Here is a 14,475-nt window from a genome sequence, read left to right as displayed (position 1 = left end):
TCCTTTTTGTGAGTATTCGATTTTTGTATGTAAAATGGAGGAAGATAATGTTGAGAGTAAGGATGAAATGCGGAAGCGCAAAGCGCGGGAAAGGATGAGGGCAAAAAGGTCGACGTTTTCATAGGATACTTAAGTTTATATAATCTCGACACGGAGAGGTAATATTTTGGTTTTCCCGACTTGTTAATTATTTTAATCGCCAGTAAATAACTTTAAAAATAGTTAAATCGTTTAAAATAAAGTTGTTCCTATTATCTTTCGAAACTTTGCTAATATTGACGTTTAAAGTGAAGGGTATCCCTCTTGCCCGCTTTTTTCAAATTTTGGGATATATATACGATTCGTTTCCATTATAAAAATAGATAAAAACGCATTCGCGTGAACCGATGGTGGAAGCCCTGCCATTGGGAGGCTAGACGTTTCTCGTAACCCTAGCCGATCGCCGCGTATATCTTGAAACCAAACGATGACGAAGGAAAAGAAGCCAGAATGTACTGACTGGCGTCCATGTGGAATGGACAAAGAACTGAAGATGGTGGTGCAAAGAAACTGGTGTCAATGTGGAATTGACGAAGAACAGAAGATGGTGGTGCATAGAAGCTGGTGTCAAGGTGAAATTGACGAAGAACAGAAGATGGTTGTGCTTGGAAGCTAGCAAGTACAGACTAGTGTCCATGTGGGACGGACAAAGACTAGCAGATTGTGGTCCTTAGAAGCCAGTTAGTAATGAATGGTGTTGGTAGATGAATGGCCAAATTTCCGTGAACCGCGAACGCGTTCCGGAAATCGGGTATTCGTTTGCTCCGATTTGTAAACTGCGAACGCGGTCACGTGGGGTCTGACAGACAGACAGACACACAGACAGACACGGCCGGTGTAATACCTCTCCGTGACATACGTCACTCGGAGAGGTAAAAATTAAAAATAATAGTTGATTTAGATATGCATTTATGCAAACAATAGGGTAAAAGTTCCGATGAGATAATTTAGTTAATTTACTGAAATATTCAGCATTCATATCGCTTCAAAGCAAGGGCTCCGTGGCTTAGTGGTTAAAGCGCCTGTGTTGTTAACAGGAGATCATGAGTTCGATTCTCGTCGGAGCCTTGCTGTTAAGTTTCTTGAACTATTTTTCGTAGCTATTAAATTTTGAAAAATTAAAACAATAGGGTAAAAGTTCCGATGAGTTAATTTAGTTAAATTACTGGAATATTCAGAATTCATATCGCTTCAAAGCAAGGGCTCCGTGGCTTAGTGGTTAATGCGCCTGTCTAGTAAGCAGGATATCATGAGTTCGATTCTCGTCGGAGCTGTTGGAAAATAGATATCTAACATTGTACAAAACATATAAAACTAAAGGCCTACTAGTAAAAAACTACTATAGTTCACGTGACGGAGTTGTAAAGAGACTCCCCAGATAAGAGCTGTCAGTGTACTTTTTGAGTCGGGATATAGAGTTGTTATTTTTGAAAGACGGAGATGAATCGGATGTTTAATTTAGACTAATAAAGTAAATCATTTGTTTAACAATGAAGTCGTGATTATTTCACTATCAGCCAACCTCTAATAATATGGAAGCAGAGCGTGGTTGCGTTTCGGTGCCGATAGTGAACGTTGGACACGCGATATAGCAAAGGCTTAACAATCGGACGGGACGGACGGTGCACATGCGGTATAGCAAAGGCTTAGGAACAGTAAAGGGAAATTAACGGATTTAACATGGCTACAGGTGGTGGTACTAATTTCGCACTCGGAAACATTCGGAAATTAGACGGTCAGAACTATCATTCAAGGCAATTCGAAGTAGGTTTAGCTTTACGCGCTCAGAAACTATTCGGATTTATTGCTGGTACGGAAGTGGCCCCAGCCACAATGGACGTTCGCGCAACAAATGTGTACGAAGAAAGAAAAGGTCTCGCGTATGCAATTATCGGCATGGCGCTTAACGATGAAAATAGGCGGTTTGTTGACGGACTAACGGAACCCAAGGACATTTGGGATAAATTAAAGACGATATACGTTCCTCAATCGCGAGCATGAATAACCATATTAAGACGGCAATTATATACAACATCGTTCCAACCAGGTGAAACGATGGCAACGTTTATTGGCCGAGTAGAACACGTGAGAAATCAACTAGTAGCAGCGGGCGAACAAATACCGGACAAATACATAGCTTATTTGTTAATAGGATCACTCCCCGACTCGTATAGTTCGCTAGCACAGTATATGTATCAACTGAGCGACGCTGAATTTACAACTACAACCATTAAGGACAAACTGATGGCAGAGTACGGAAGACATTTGCTCAGAGACAGTGAACAGACAAATACAGAAGCATTCTCGACTCAAGCACCATCAGTCCCTCAGAATAACCGGTCCAACAATAGATGCCCAGTAGACAACCAGAAGAGCCACATGGAGTGTTATAATTGCGGTAGAAGAGGACATAAAAGTTACGAATGTAGATCGTACTCAAGAGGCAGAACAGCTTACAGAACACCACGTGCAACATCACGCAGGGGAAACAGTATCAGCCTGTTACACTCATCACGGTAAACAAACGTGGATTATTGATTCAGCATCGACGCATCACGTGTGTAATCAAAGGGAATGGTTCGAAAATTATCAACCTATGCAAATGGACGTCAATCTGGGAGAAGGCATTTCAAAAGCTGAAGGAACAGGAGATGTATATATAGCAATTGACCAAAATAAGATTCATCTGTTGAAACTGTTTCTAAGAAATAGTGGAAAGTTTTGGAGTTAGCAAGAAACGCGTTCTTGGGTGGTCAATAGGGGAGAGTTTGTGTGTCATCGACGAGAGCATTTGACAGCTTAGGAGTCGCGGTGGCGCACAAGCTTACCTGGGTAATGCCCCTTTCGTGGGGGGCTTTGGAAGAGGGGTTGAAATTGAAAAACAACCCTCTCCTTTGCACCAGCGAAAAGGGGGATTTTGTTAAGAAAAAATCAGTTAGATTCGAAGGATAGGCGAAATAAGTTGTACCTTTTTACACCAGTCAATAAACCTTATTTTTTGTTTGTTACTCTGTGCGAATGATAATTTCGGGAGTATTTGGAAATTAGTTAAAATACGAATGATATCACAACAACATAACTCAACATTTGGTGCCGAAACTCGGGGAAAAATAGGAACTTTAGATAATTGGACAAGTTAATTTGGATATCATAGTAAAATAGTAAATTAACCGGGAAAAATGGCGTCGACAACGGTCAGGAAACGAGGCAGTTTAAAGGCTTCAATTACGAGCCGCAATACTTCATCTTTTCTGGCCATAGTAAATACTGTTATGTAACGACTGTAATCATCCACCATTGATAAGTAATAACGCGCTCCACCCAATGAGGTAACCGGAGCAGGTCCCCATACATCAGCATGAACGAGTTGTAAAACATCTGTAATTCTTATATTTTCCAGTTGATGATATGTCTGTGCTTGACTTTTGTTTATCTTGCAGGCATCGCAACTTTCTAGTTGTCCTCTCACCGGGTGTAGACCTCTCAACATTCTTTGATTCATCATCACCTTCAGGTCGGCTTCGTTGAGATGACCCAGTCTATGGTGCCATTTGTCTATCTCTTTCGTCACTCCCCCTGTATGATATGTTGTAGTTACGTCATCATATGCGATTTTATTTATTGGAATTGCTTCTAGAGTGTAGAACTTGTCTCGCAGTCTTGCTTGCCACGCAATAGTGCCGTCTGGAAAATAAGTTGTACACGTTCTTCCATGAAAAGTTGTTCTGTGCTCTGATTCATCCACTAAGCGTATGGACAATAAATTCTTGCTCATGTTGGGGGCATATATGACGTTCCTTAGATGAATCTTATTTTGGTCAATTGCTATATATACATCTCCTGTTCCTTCAGCTTTTGAAATGCCTTCTCCCAGATTGACGTCCATTTGCATAGGTTGATAATTTTCGAACCATTCCCTTTGATTACACACGTGATGCGTCGATGCTGAATCAATAATCCACGTTTGTTTACCGTGATGAGTGTAACAGGCTGATACTGTTTCCCCTGCGTGATGTTGCACGTGGTGTTCTGTAAGCTGTTCTGCCTCTTGAGTACGATCTACATTCGTAACTTTTATGTCCTCTTCTACCGCAATTATAACACTCCATGTGGCTCTTCTGGTTGTCTACTGGGCATCTATTGTTGGACCGGTTATTCTGAGGGACTGATGGTGCTTGAGTCGAGAATGCTTCTGTATTTGTCTGCTCACTGTCTCTGAGCAAATGTCTTCCGTACTCTGCCATCAGTTTGTCCTTAATGGTTGTAGTTGTAAATTCAGCGTCGCTCAGTTGATACATATACTGTGCTAGCGAACTATACGAGTCGGGGAGTGATCCTATTAACAAATAAGCTATGTATTTGTCCGGTATTTGTTCGCCCGCTGCTACTAGTTGATTTCTCACGTGTTCTACTCGGCCAATAAACGTTGCCATCGTTTCACCTGGTTGGAACGATGTTGTATATAATTGCCGTCTTAATATGGTTATTCATGCTCGCGATTGAGGAACGTATATCGTCTTTAATTTATCCCAAATGTCCTTGGGTTCCGTTAGTCCGTCAACAAACCGCCTATTTTCATCGTTAAGCGCCATGCCGATAATTGCATACGCGAGACCTTTTCTTTCTTCGTACACATTTGTTGCGCGAACGTCCATTGTGGCTGGGGCCACTTCCGTACCAGCAATAAATCCGAATAGTTTCTGAGCGCGTAAAGCTAAACCTACTTCGAATTGCCTTGAATGATAGTTCTGACCGTCTAATTTCCGAATGTTTCCGAGTGCGAAATTAGTACCACCACCTGTAGCCATGTTAAATCCGTTAATTTCCCTTTACTGTTCCTAAGCCTTTGCTATACCGCATGTGCACCGTCCGTCCCGTCCGATTGTTAAGCCTTTGCTATATCGCGTGTCCAACGTTCACTATCGGCACCGAAACGCAACCACGCTCTGCTTCCATATTATTAGAGGTTGGCTGATAGTGAAATAATCACGACTTCATTGTTAAACAAATGATTTACTTTATTAGTCTAAATTAAACATCCGATTCATCTCCGTCTTTCAAAAATAACAACTCTATATCCCGACTCAAAAAGTACACTGACAGCTCTTATCTGGGGAGTCTCTTTACAACTCCGTCACGTGAACTATAGTAGTTTTTTACTAGTAGGCCTTTAGTTTTATATGTTTTGTACAATGTTAGATATCTATTTTCCAACAGCTCCGACGAGAATCGAACTCATGATATCCTGCTTACTAGACAGGCGCATTAACCACTAAGCCACGGAGCCCTTGCTTTGAAGCGATATGAATTCTGAATATTCCAGTAATTTAACTAAATTAACTCATCGGAACTTTTACCCTATTGTTTTAATTTTTCAAAATTTAATAGCTACGAAAAATAGTTCAAGAAACTTAACAGCAAGGCTCCGACGAGAATCGAACTCATGATCTCCTGTTAACAACACAGGCGCTTTAACCACTAAGCCACGGAGCCCTTGCTTTGAAGCGATATGAATGCTGAATATTTCAGTAAATTAACTAAATTATCTCATCGGAACTTTTACCCTATTGTTTGCATAAATGCATATCTAAATCAACTATTATTTTTAATTTTTACCTCTCCGAGTGACGTATGTCACGGAGAGGTATTACACCGGCCGTGTCTGTCTGTGTGTCTGTCTGTCTGTCAGACCCCACGTGACCGCGTTCGCAGTTTACAAATCGGAGCAAACGAATACCCGATTTCCGGAACGCGTTCGCGGTTCACGGAAATTTGGCCATTCATCTACCAACACCATTCATTACTAACTGGCTTCTAAGGACCACAATCTGCTAGTCTTTGTCCGTCCCACATGGACACTAGTCTGTACTTGCTAGCTTCCAAGCACAACCATCTTCTGTTCTTCGTCAATTTCACCTTGACACCAGCTTCTATGCACCACCATCTTCTGTTCTTCGTCAATTCCACATTGACACCAGTTTCTTTGCACCACCATCTTCAGTTCTTTGTCCATTCCACATGGACGCCAGTCAGTACATTCTGGCTTCTTTTCCTTCGTCATCGTTTGGTTTCAAGATATACGCGGCGATCGGCTAGGGTTACGAGAAACGTCTAGCCTCCCAATGGCAGGGCTTCCACCATCGGTTCACGCGAATGCGTTTTAATCTATTTTTATAATGGAAACGAATCGTATATATATCCCAAAATTTGAAAAAAGCGGGCAAGAGGGATACCCTTCACTTTAAACGTCAATATTAGCAAAGTTTCGAAAGATAATAGGAACAACTTTATTTTAAACGATTTAACTATTTTTAAAGTTATTTACTGGCGATTAAAATAATTAAAAATAATTATATTTATTTAAATATTAAAGATAAACCCAAGTACCGAAGTCGTTAAATCATTGCCTCCTATATCTATCAAGGCCCGTGCATTGCGTTATATTTCCTACATTGTCTCTTATATCTATTTAGGCCCGTGCATTGCGTTATATTTCCTACATTGCCTCCTGTATCTATCAAGGCCCACGCATTGTGATATATTTCCTTCATTGCCTCCTATATCCAACAAGGCCCGTGCATTGCGATATATTTTTGAGAACAACATCCAAAATGGGAAGCTCCTCTCAGAACCATAATAATTTGTTTTCTCTGTTATATGAAACGAAAATATGGATAATATTTTCGGCAATTCGATTTGAATGGCTCTTTCTGATGTATCATTCTCTCAGCACTGTTCATAATGGACAGGAACGTAGAGATATGAGACACTAGGAATTACGATAGTGTTTCAAATCTTCTGTAATGAGGACTTAAAGGCTTGGAGTGAGTCGAAAGATAAATACACATCCTAGTTTTTAGTTGTACCATGCGTACCACAATGTTGCCAGGCGTTTATTGAAGGATGCTTGGGTACTAGTACAGACTGTTACGTCTACCAAGTTTCCTAGCATCCAACATTAAATAGGATTCATAAAAGCCAGTGTTAAGCGCATGTCATGGGTCAAGTCGTTAAATATATCGACGCAGTTAAATAGCTGATGGCATTATTTTATCCACTTTCTCATTGCGTTTCGAGAGGAAGTTCAACTTTGGCGCTCTTAACCTTCTACCCCCAAAAATCGCTGTTGTCTGCTCGTTTTCCCCTTCCGCGATTTTTCGTTATAAACTTATGATTTAACAAACTGTTAAGATAAAATTTCATATTTCCTAAGACAGATAAGCTTCTACTCCTTTCATCTTACTCCCAGTTAGATTTAACCTTGTTAAAACATAATCAGATGAATTTGAGTTACAATGTCGTAAAATCCTGTGCATACAGTTACCTAGGAGTGATAGAGACATTTTAACGATGCCTAGAGATGATAAACTTAAGCGAAATTGTTTTACGTTTGAATAAAAATACCGCTTCCAGTAGTGGGTTTATAGTACTCCTTGTTTGTGTAAGATTAGTGTAGCTGTAGAGCGTAATCATGGTAAACGCTTAAAAATATATATTTTCAATAACAACACCGCTTCCACTAGTGGATTTATACTCCTTGTTTGTGTAAGATTAGTGTAGGTGTAGAGAGTAATCATTATAAACGCTTAAAAATATGTTTTCAAAAATGAAGAATATAGAACATTTATTTTGTATAAAAAATATTTTGGTGCTAAGATTGCTTTAGAAAAATCCAAACGGCTAGGTATTGGTAAAAAAGACATGTGTAAGCTATTTGTAGATGAGATAATGTTTTACATGTTTTAAATGAGGCTAAAACTTCCACTATTGTGTCTAAAAAAGTGTTGGCAATGTATATTTTTTAAATATGACGGAATTGCGGTTGATATGATAGCGCCCTATTTGCGAAAAAAACCTTTTTTTAAACAGTTGAATCACTCTTTGATGATAGAATTTCAAAGGCAGAAGTTAAACGTTAAATTTGCTCGATTAATTTTGTTCGGAAAATAATATATTTAAGCGCTACGTATTACTGAAGGAGATTGATTTTGCCAATCTTTGTGAGTATTTAACTGTTTAATAATTATTTTGGTTAAGTGGGAGCCTAGCTTATGTGTGATTGGGTTGTGGCTTCCATGTTTTGGGGACATTTGCTTTTTGTGTGGCGAGGTATGATTCAGCTTTGATATGGACAAATGTTACAAATCATACTGGTAGACTAAGAATACGGTTGAGGTATAGCGAGAGAGTAGAGTTTCCACAGCAATTGAGAGATATTGAAAAGGCTTCAACAATTGACTATTTTAAAATTGAATTCCTGCACTTGCAAAGAATTAAAAAAAGCGATAGATGCATATATTTAGGTTGTTTAAGGGGTAGTGATAGTTATCTCCACTCGGAGAGGTAATATTTTGGCTTTCCCAACTTGTTCAAAATTTAATATCTACGAAATCTAGACCAAGTAACGTAACAGCGCGGCTCCGACGAGAATCGAACTCATGATATCCTGTTTACTAGACAGGCGCTTTAACCACTAAGCCACGGAGCCCTTGCTTTGAAGCGATATGAATTCTGAATATTCCAGTAATTTAACTAAATTAACTCATCGGAACTTTTACCCTAATTATTTTAATTTTTCAATTTTAATAGCTACGAAAAACAGTTCAAGTAACATAACAGCGCGGCTCCGACGAGAATCGAACTCATGATCTCCGGTCTACAAGACAGGCGCTTTAACCACTAAGCCACGGAGCCCTTGCTTTGAAGCGATATTAATGCTGAATATTTCAGTAAATTAACTCAATTAACTCGTCGCAACTTTTACCCTATTGTTTGCATATATGCATATATAAATCAACTAATATTTTTAATTTTTCAAAATTTAATAGCTACGAATTCTAGTTCAAGTAACATAACAGCAAGGCTCCGACGAGAATCGAAGTAATGATCTCCTGTTTACTAGACAGGCGCTTTAACCACTTAGCCACGGAGCCCATGCTTTGAAGCGATATGAATTCTGAATATTCCAGTAATTTAACCAAAAATAAATAGGGGAAAGTGTCGGACAGCCATATTTTCCTGCCTTTGCATTAGCTTGACATGCTTTTCGAGACGCTCAAGCGCGCGAGACGTGTTTAAAATTGTATCAGCCAATGAGATTTATAGTTGATGATGCCATTCTTCCCGAAAATTACGGTCGTACGCCACCAAACGGGAGAATTTGGCATAGGGCGGCGTATCTCAAGGAAGAGTCGCAACCTCCGTGCTCTGTTCTATTTTCTCTAGTGTTATTTTCGTGTTTGAACGCTGTTAAACTTTATTTAAAACGTTATAACGCCGAAGTTAAATTAAAAATGCCGCGGAAAAAGGTTTGCAGCTCTTCTAGCGATAATATTACACCAAAAAGTCAGTCAACCCAGTGTAACTTTTACTTAAACGATCAAATCGAGTGTAAAGCCAAGCCTTCACAGTATAAACAAACTCAAACTGAAATAATTGGGACAGTAATATCCTCTTCTGCTTGGAATGACCTAAACGCATTTGTTGTTGCAAAGGGAAAGCATAACAACTGTTCAACTAAAAAAAAGGAAGTTGGACTTTGTGGATAAAGAAACAATAACAATCGAACTACCAAAGTTGATTGATAATAGAACAACAGAAGATGTTCCTATTCTACTTTCGGAAGTTGAAGGCTACATTTTAAACCAAAACTTAAGTAAATATGATTTCTTCCTGCTTGTACAAGTTTTTAAGTATTGTAATTTGTATAATCATATTTTATTCATCGTCTGTCAGGTAACATTGAGCTGAGATATTTGAAGAATGTTCGTGGAATTTGTGAACAGCTAGAGGCTACACCAAAGAATTCCCTATTGTCTGTTTCACCATCTGTTCATTATGCCGACACACCAATTCGTCTTCTGTTATCTTCTAATGGGATGCTGTCCCATTTATCTTTATTTAAAAAGCCAGAAGAGACGAACTTCATCCTTCCAAGTGATAACAATCCAACCACCACCGATTGCATTAATTGGAACGTTGTAAAGGGTGCTTTGAGTAAACTTAGCTCAAAGCATGTATTCTACCCTGGGATAAAGAAACAATAACAATCGAACTACCAAAGTTGATTGATAATAGAACAACAGAAGATGTTCCTATTCTACTTTCGGAAGTTGAAGGCTACATTTTAAACCAAAACTTAAGTAAATATGATTTCTTCCTGCTTGTACAAGTTTTTAAGTATTGTAATTTGTATAATCATATTTTATTCATCGTCTGTCAGGTAACATTGAGCTGAGATATTTGAAGAATGTTCGTGGAATTTGTGAACAGCTAGAGGCTACACCAAAGAATTCCCTATTGTCTGTTTCACCATCTGTTCATTATGCCGACACACCAATTCGTCTTCTGTTATCTTCTAATGGGATGCTGTCCCATTTATCTTTATTTAAAAAGCCAGAAGAGACGAACTTCATCCTTCCAAGTGATAACAATCCAACCACCACCGATTGCATTAATTGGAACGTTGTAAAGGGTGCTTTGAGTAAACTTAGCTCAAAGCATGTATTCTACCCTGGGATACCCAAGGTAAAAAATGTGGGGTCAGGGTTTTAGGGTGACCACTCTTTCTGTATTTAACAAGTGGGATGCTATTTCCCTATATTTGTAATATTTCAATACATAGTTTACACGCAAGGAGGATTCATACTATTTGCACAAGGAGACCAGGCAACTTAGAGTGTAAAATAGCGGACGATTTTACATTCTAAGTCGCTTGGTCTCCTTGTGTTAATGGTAGAAATCGTTCATGCCTGTAAACTATGTATATCCAATGTCCCGATATTTACGTTTTTCTTAAAATAACATAGTATTAGATTTAATTTTAAATCGTTTGTAAATTCCTTATATTCCCATATTTTAAAGACGTGGCTGTGGTCACCCTGGGGTTTTCACAACAATTTCTGGCATTATTTTATGAACCATGATTACTTTTGTGTTTAGGATGAATGTGAAAAGAGAGACACTAAAACATTGGTGTCATTTGACTACCCATTTGAAAGGTTTCAGTCCATGAACTGCCCAGTTTGGTTTGTTCCGCCAGCTAATGTTCCAAACGCAAAACTTGAGCAAAGAATATATGAATGTGGTCACTGTAGAGCTTTAGAGTGGTATCTTAAGAACCAAAAGAAGTTGAGAGGTTATTTAACCCTGGAACGAAAACTGAAAAGAAGATATGCTGGATCAAGGTGTACCATTACTAACCTAACGCCAAGATCACGCACCAAACGATTTAGAGAAACCGCCTTCGAACATACAAACAAAACCAGAAAATCAAAGAATTAGAAAAACTCTTAAGTGACACAAGGCTCCAGCTACAAGGTAAACATAACAAGGAGATGACCAAACTAGTTTCAGAAATCAAACATAAAGGTCAGGAGGAGTTGGAAAATATTTTTTCTGAAGCGACATCGAAGAATGAATTACTTGGAATGGCACTGAGGAAAGCTTGGGAGACAGATTCCTTACATCAAGAAGAAACAAATGACTTTTTGATGGACCAAATAAAATCAGGAGAAAATAGCAGGAGTGGCTCTTTGTAGCTTTGACCAGTGCAAGGCGTCCAAAAACCAACGAAAACACTCTCGCGATATAGATAGCCAATCAGAAAGAGCTCTTGGGAGAGGGCGAAAGTAGTGCTAAATTCAATTCTGTTCCCACTTGCGACAAACCTTTACACTAAACTAGAGCTGTCTGCTCTTTCAAAATGCGCGGGGCAAAACGTGTTTCGTAAGTTTTGGTTCTGTAAATTAGCCTGACAATGGATAATTCTACCCAGTGTGACTTAACATATAAAGAGAAAAGTGACAAGAAGAGTCAGACTTCTTTTAAAGAGAAAGGGAAAGCTGTAGAAACCAAAATTGAAGTTAAAAACCAATCAGTCGCTACTGAAAACTTACGCCTTGGCAACTTATCAAATGATGATGGAGATCATAGAGTAATGTCAGTTCTACTATGCAAACGTCATACCATAGATCAGTGTCGGTAGAGGGGGGAGTAGACTGTGTATCCCTCCCTCTAGGCGCGCTTTTGTAAGAGGGGATACTGTACGCGCCTGGTAGGGGGGATGACACTTAGCTAAGAGATAGAAGGGTATGACGTTTGCATACGTAGAACTGACATTATTCTATCTCTTAGTGTCATCCCCCCTACCAGGCGCGTACAGTATCCCCTCTTACAAAAGCGCGCCTAGAGGGAGGGATACACAGTCTACTCCCCTCCCTACCGACACTACTCTATTGTAAATCCCATGCCGGCCTTTCTAGCGTTAAAGAATTAAAATGTGAGACAACCGCATATCAAATCGGAATAATTGGTGCTAAACATTATTCTGAAGATGTTAAAAATAAAAGAAAAAATTCGGATTTGTCGTGTGTGAGTGAGACTGACATTCAGTCTGAATATTTAAGACCAACTAACCCGGCTGTGATTGACAATGAGCCAATTCGTCAAGTTTATGAACTTGTTAAAGATCAGTCTGGTAAGTTGTAATATTTTGATTGTAATTTATGAATATAATGAATTAATATAAACAACATTAATTTTTGGGCATTATTTCTGTTAATATTTGGGCATTATATCTGTTAAGGTCTGTGTTGCATTTATCAGCACAAGGCCGATGGGTCAATATCGTGTCTGGAGATTTTGAGGAGGCATATGCTTACAAACATTGGTGATTTACATGAAATCCCTGTCAAAATCAAGTTCTCTTCGGATGGGATTGCCTCAATTATCCTGGTATTTAAACCTGTTATTCAAGAGACTCTCTGGAATTCAGAAACATGCAAAATAAATGCAGAAACTGTTTTCCGTGCACTAAATTACCTTGGAGAAAACAACGTGTTTTGTTCTGGAATTAAAACTGTGAGTACAATCAGACACTCCCACATTTATTTCATTCAAATGAGTACTAATTTATTACCATTCCTAGGAATTTCCATTTGCGAAACCACGAGTCTTAGATACTATACACCATCCTTGTGAAAGAAGACAATCCAAAAATTGCCCTGTTCTCTTTAGGATTCCTACGAAGAAAAACCTACATTCCACATCCACAACTGCCAAATTTCCCATACAAGATTTGACACCGATAAGCAGGAAAATTATAGTTAAGAATTTACGTAACCAACGTTATCGGCTGAATAAAAGAATAGCGAAAATGGAAAAGGAACTGAAAGAAAACGCAGTGATTCTCAATGCCGAGCAGAGTTTGGAGTTATCTCAAGCAATGAATGAAATTAATGTGAATCATAAAGAAAAGTTGAAAAAGATTTTATCAGAGGTTAAAAGGCGGAATCCGATTCTAGGGAAGGCATTTTCGAAATCGTGGGAAAATGACAGTGAAGAGAACAAACTCTCAGTATTTTTAAAAGATCAACAAAGAAATTATGAAGACAGCACTGGAAATAGATGGAGCCCTCTCACGTACCGCTTAGCTTTAACACTGTATTCACGATCACCAGCTTCATACAGAGCCTTTAAGTCACTCAGTATATTTAATTTGCCAAGCGTTAGAACAATAGAAAAAAAAGTTCGCAATATAAAATGTGATGCTGGTATTGACATTGAATATCTAATGAGAGAAAGCAGTAAGTTTAAAAAATGCTTTTCAAGCTATCCGGAAAGTGAAAGACCACCTCAAGATGGTGTATTAGTGTTAGATGAGGTCAAAGTCATTGGAAAAATGGTCTGGAACTCAAGTAACAACAAATTTATTGGATTAGCCATGGATCCGAATGAGCTGCCATCTCTTCATAATTTTTACAATCCCAAATCTGTAAATAACTGTTTAGCTGCACAATACGTACTTCAGTATGTCTGGCGGTGCGCTGGAGGAAAGTATGATGTTATCGGGCCTTATTTTTCTAACAATGTCCCATTCACCCATGATCAATTAACAGCAATAACTCAGAAATGCATGTTTGCCTTCCAATCCACCGGATTTTTGATATCAGCCATAGTTTGTGATGGCGCCAGTTCTAATTTAACTATGATAAAATCAACGCATGGCATAACAGGACAATACTCTTACATTACTGGTGAAGATGGAACGCAAAATTTTCAAGTTTTCCCAAGATTTCGCAACCCTTCCGTGCCAGATCGTTGGGTTTATTGGATTATTTGTCCCAGTCACCAACTAAAAAAATTAATAAATGGCCTCAGCCACTCCAAAGAATATGGGACACGAGCGTTTGAAAGAGGTGGCGTATCCTTCGGTTGGAAGCAAATTGAAGAGGTTGAATTGAGGGAGGACGAGAGAAAATCAAATCTTGAGCTTTGTCAAGTGAAAGGGCTGCGTCACTCCTACATCGAGAGGGATAGTTGGACTAAATTGAATGTCACCCCAGCCAAAATTTTACAGCAACTACCCTTTCTAAGCGAATTGTACAATTATGCCCCCCCTAGTAGTGTATCATTGCCTACTCATGCAAGTGACGA

At 38.9% G+C, this 14,475-nt stretch overlaps 1 protein-coding gene and 4 non-coding genes across 5 annotated transcripts; 2 read left to right on the top strand and 3 right to left on the bottom strand.

The window, feature by feature from the left end:
• Positions 1–1,034: 1,034 nt before the first annotated feature.
• Positions 1,035–1,107, top strand: TRNAT-UGU (transfer RNA threonine (anticodon UGU)). Its single transcript has one exon. It is a non-coding gene; the product is annotated as a tRNA-Thr (tRNA).
• Positions 1,108–2,094: 987 nt separating this feature from the next.
• LOC149601672 (uncharacterized) lies at positions 2,095–2,770 on the top strand. The gene is made up of 2 exons (XM_089860925.1): positions 2,095–2,464; positions 2,523–2,770. The coding sequence occupies exons 1-2, from the start codon at positions 2,095–2,097 to the stop codon at positions 2,768–2,770; spliced, it is 618 nt and encodes a 205-aa protein (XP_089717051.1).
• Positions 2,771–5,459: 2,689 nt separating this feature from the next.
• On the bottom strand, positions 5,460–5,532 carry TRNAT-UGU (transfer RNA threonine (anticodon UGU)). The gene has a single exon. It is a non-coding gene; the product is annotated as a tRNA-Thr (tRNA).
• A 2,922-nt stretch (positions 5,533–8,454) lies between these two features.
• TRNAT-AGU (transfer RNA threonine (anticodon AGU)) lies at positions 8,455–8,527 on the bottom strand. Its single transcript has one exon. It is a non-coding gene; the product is annotated as a tRNA-Thr (tRNA).
• A 133-nt stretch (positions 8,528–8,660) lies between these two features.
• TRNAT-UGU (transfer RNA threonine (anticodon UGU)) lies at positions 8,661–8,733 on the bottom strand. The gene has a single exon. It is a non-coding gene; the product is annotated as a tRNA-Thr (tRNA).
• Positions 8,734–14,475: the final 5,742 nt, after the last annotated feature.

Source organism: Phalangium opilio, unplaced genomic scaffold (genome assembly GCF_054372755.1).
Source record: "Phalangium opilio isolate 3A_F unplaced genomic scaffold, DU_Popi_V2 ptg000360l_1, whole genome shotgun sequence".
In the NCBI taxonomy this organism is placed as follows: Eukaryota; Metazoa; Arthropoda; class Arachnida; order Opiliones; family Phalangiidae; genus Phalangium; species Phalangium opilio.
This window is presented reverse-complemented; position numbering and strand designations above follow the sequence as displayed.

Coding starts and splice junctions, on each gene's coding strand:
- LOC149601672 (XM_089860925.1), top strand. CDS start 2,095: ATGGCAACGTTTATTGGCCGAGTAGAACACGTGAGAAATCAACTAGTA. Junction 2,465..2,522: donor AGGACATAAAAGTTACGAAT/GTAGATCGTACT, acceptor AACATCACGCAG/GGGAAACAGTATCAGCCTGT.